The sequence below is a fragment of the Nicotiana tabacum genome, chromosome 12 (assembly GCF_000715075.1).
Source record: "Nicotiana tabacum cultivar K326 chromosome 12, ASM71507v2, whole genome shotgun sequence".
NCBI classification, from domain to species: Eukaryota; Viridiplantae; Streptophyta; class Magnoliopsida; order Solanales; family Solanaceae; genus Nicotiana; species Nicotiana tabacum.
Genome location: NC_134091.1, coordinates 85758562 through 85762562, shown reverse-complemented (window position 1 = coordinate 85762562; position 4001 = coordinate 85758562). Strand labels below are relative to the sequence as shown.

Below are 4001 nucleotides of genomic sequence, written 5' to 3'. Positions count from 1 at the left end.
GCAAAATGGCCATTCCTTATATCATTTTGGCCCAATGCATCAGCCCAGTCTGAAAATACACCCAACCTAAACATCTATCTCTTTCAACCATGGTGATCCAAGTCACTCTATTCGCACAAATCAACACCTTCCACATCACCCCCTCTCCCACCTCACAGAGAATCCGGTGGATAGGAATTACGAACCACTAACCACGATTTCCCCAATGAAGAAGTAATATTTTTCGAAGAAGATATTGCAGAATTGTACCCTGGGTGGAGAATGTTTTTCGATGGAGCGGCAAATTTTAAAGGAGTCAGAGTTGGAGCAGTCAAGATTTTGGAATCATGACAGCACTATCCAGCATCGGCAAAGAGAAGATTCCCTTGTACCAATAATATGGCTGAATACGAAGCGTGCATCATTGGGATCATAATGGCAGTCGACATTTACATCAAAGAACTTTTGGTCATAGGAGATTCTGATTTGTTGATACACCAAGTCCAAGGAGAATGGTCAACCAAGAATGTCAAGATACTTCTGTACCTACACTGTGTGAAAGAGTTGTGTAGGAAGCTTACAAAGATTGAGTTCAGGCACATCCCCAATATTGAAAATGAGTTCGTCGACGCCCTTGCAACCCTATCATTTATGAATCAACATCAAGACAAGAACTATATCGATTCTATGGAGGTAGAGATCACAGATCGACATGCTTATTGTTTCCATGTAAATGGAGAACCCGATGGTAAACCATGGTATGATGACATAAAGAAATTCCTCACAACCAGTGAATACTCAGAGAATGCTAGTAATGGTCAAAAATCAGCACTCAGGAGGCTGGAAAACCACTTTTTCCTCAACGGGGAAGTCCTGTATAGGAGGACCCCGGACTTAGGTTTGTTGAGATGTGTAGACGCAGCCTATGCAACCAGATTACTCGAGGAAATACATGCAGGAACATACGGACCCCACATGAATGGGTTCACATTAGCCAAGAAGATTTTGAGAGCTGGATACCTTTGGATGACTATGGAAAGAGACAGCATCCGCTACGTGTAGAAGTGTCACCAGTGCCAGATTCACGGGGATTTCATCCGGGTTCTACCAACTGAACTAAATGCAATGGGTTCACCTTGGCCTTTCGCCGCCTGGGGCATATGCGTGATTGGACCTATAGAGCCTGCAACATCAAATGAACATCATTTAATTTTAGTAGCTATTGAATATTTCACCAAATGTGTCGAGGCATCTACTTATAAGGCTGTCATGAAGAATGCAATGGAAGATTTTGTATGAAACAACATCGTATGCAGATTTGGGATACCGGAGTCTATCATCACTGACAATGCCGCTAACCTAAATAGTGACCTCATGAGAAATCTGTTTTAAGTTTAGAACCATCCACCGCAATTCCACATCCTATAGACCACAAATGAATGGGGCAGTCGAGGTAGCTAACAAGATTATCAAGAGGATTCTGTGAAAGATAGTGGACAATCACAGACAATGGGACGAGAAATTGCCTTCGCTTTACTGGGTTATCGGACTACCATGAGAACATCCACTGGCGCAACACTGTACATGTTGGTATACAACACTAAAGCTGTGATACCCACAGAGGTTGAAATACCGTCTTTAAGAGTCATTCAAGAGGCAAAACTAGATGATGCATCATGGATACGTATCAGGCAGGAAGAGCTCATGCTCATTGATGAGAAAAGAATGGATGCAATATGTTATGGTCAGCTATAACAGAACAGGATGGCCAGTGCATTTAACAAGAGAGTGAAGCCTTGCCAGTTCACACTGGGGCAAGAAGAAGCCAAAGAAAAGTTCGCACCAAACTGGCAAGGTCTTTACGTGGTTCACCGAGCACTGTCGGGTGGAGCTCTAATCTTGGCAGAAATGGACGGAAGAGTGAACACAAAGCCTATCAACTCAGATGCAATCAGGAGATACTATGTTTAAAGACAAATAAAGTTATGCTTTTGATGTAACAAAACTACATTCAACATGACTTCCCGCGGAGGGATACGTAGGCAACCCAAGTAGAGTTCGGTTTCTCTCCTCCCTTTCTCTTCTAATAGAAAAACCAAATATCACTTTTGTATGTTGCTCAAGAACAACGCCGACTTGATTTCCTCATAAAGTAATACATAGGCAATCCTCATCGGATTTAGTCGTCTTTTATAATTGAACTATGTTCTGGCCTGATTCCAGTTGGATACATAGGCAGTCTGTGTCAGACTCGATCATTTTCATTCTTAATCTCACTATTTTGCATCTATTGTAATCAAACTACGCCTTGACCTGATTCCATTTGGATACGTAGACTGCCTGAGTCAAGCTCAGTCATTTTAATCATATTTCATCATAATCCACGAACTACGTCCGGACCTGATTCCATTTTGGATATGTAGGCAACCTGAAAGGGTTCGGTCATACCCTTAGGAAAGCCTTGTAATGCATTAGTTCAAATTAGGACACAGTTGCAACAGCAAGCAGCCACGTTGTCAGAAGCATCATGGAAGATCAACATCAACAGAACAAGTTCTCAAAAGGATACGTTCGCGTGTGGAGAACCTTTCGTAACATATCATAATCCGGAACGACGACATTTGCCTTAAAAGAAACAAGTATTTTCAAAATGTTTTCTAACAAATATATGTGTATATAGTAATTAGTTCCATCTACCGAACTTCGTGGCACAATCATGTCAAAGACTGGGGCAAACCAACACTGTGGTCGAGACAAAGACCGGGGCAAACCAACACTGTGGTCGACACAACCCAACTTCCCCGCCGCCACTAAGAAATTTTCTTTGAGTGCAGAGTCAACAGGGAACAAGAAAGCATTAAAAACACACCGGGGCAAATGACGGACCCACCGCTTGCCTAAGATTATCTCTCTTTCTCCTTTACTTGAATTTTTCTAGTACAGCTAAAGCCTAGCTTTGAAACCTTTTTAGGTACCTCCGAATCAGACAGTAGACACAAACATTCTGTACACAACAACTCGCATGCTAAAACAATCGGAGCATCTTGTACAAAATGGATCGTTGTCTTCACCATTGAAGTCATGTATATAGAAAACCATCAACTCAATCAATCGGAGCGCCCTGTACAAATCGAACGTCGGCTTCTCCAATCGGAGCCTTGTAGATAGCAAACTGCAAACTTCGACAACAAAGCAATTCACATCGCTGCTCCATTGCAATGGATGCCAGAATAGACCATCGCAAACCTCGTCACCAATGTTCTGCCAATCGATGGTCGCAACATAGTTTCGCAGTCAAGAGTATCTCTTGGGCATGCTTTCATTTTATTAACTATTACTTTGAATCTTTTAATGTTTTGCTCATGCAGCTTCAGATATGATTACGGTTTTAGTCATTCACTCCTAAGTGGAGATTACTTTACATCTCAGTGCAAATATCTACCAACAAGCGGAGACGCATTCTACAAATCAAGCTCTCCCAACAAGCGGAGACATTCCTCAATGTAAAGGTCTCCCAACAAGCGGAGACGCACTCTACCAATCAATTTAGGAAGACAACGTATTTTTTTAGCTAACTAATTTAAATAATTAGTAGTATATAATATTTATAATTTTTCCAATATTTAATTGAAATTTTTAAGTTTATTTAAATTAAATCTGATGGGGTTTAAAGACCAAAAGGCCACAATTACAATTCTCAAGTCAAATGCAAAATGGCCATTCCTTAAATCATTTTGGCCCAACGCATCAGCCCAGTCTGAAAATACACCCAACCTAAACATCTATCTCTTTCAACCATGGTGATCCAAGTCACTCTATTCGCACAAATCAACACCTTCCACATCACCCCCTCTCCCACCCTCACATAAGAAACACAAATGATCTGAGTCGTTGATCCAAACCATCGACGGCCCAGGATTATTCCCATTTTTCTCTTTCAATTAGACCTGTTACCAGATATTATCTTGTAAGGCCCCGTAAAAAATTTTACCTAGAACCAAGGGTTTTGTGATGCCAAGGTA

The 4001-nt window shown here is 41.4% G+C and overlaps 1 protein-coding gene across 1 annotated transcript; it reads left to right on the top strand.

Annotated features, from left to right (window-relative positions):
- The first annotated feature begins 414 nt into the window (after positions 1–414).
- LOC142167251 (uncharacterized) lies at positions 415–1041 on the top strand. The gene has a single exon (XM_075227411.1). It carries the CDS (start codon positions 415–417, stop codon positions 1039–1041), a length of 627 nt encoding a protein of 208 aa, XP_075083512.1.
- Positions 1042–4001: the final 2960 nt, after the last annotated feature.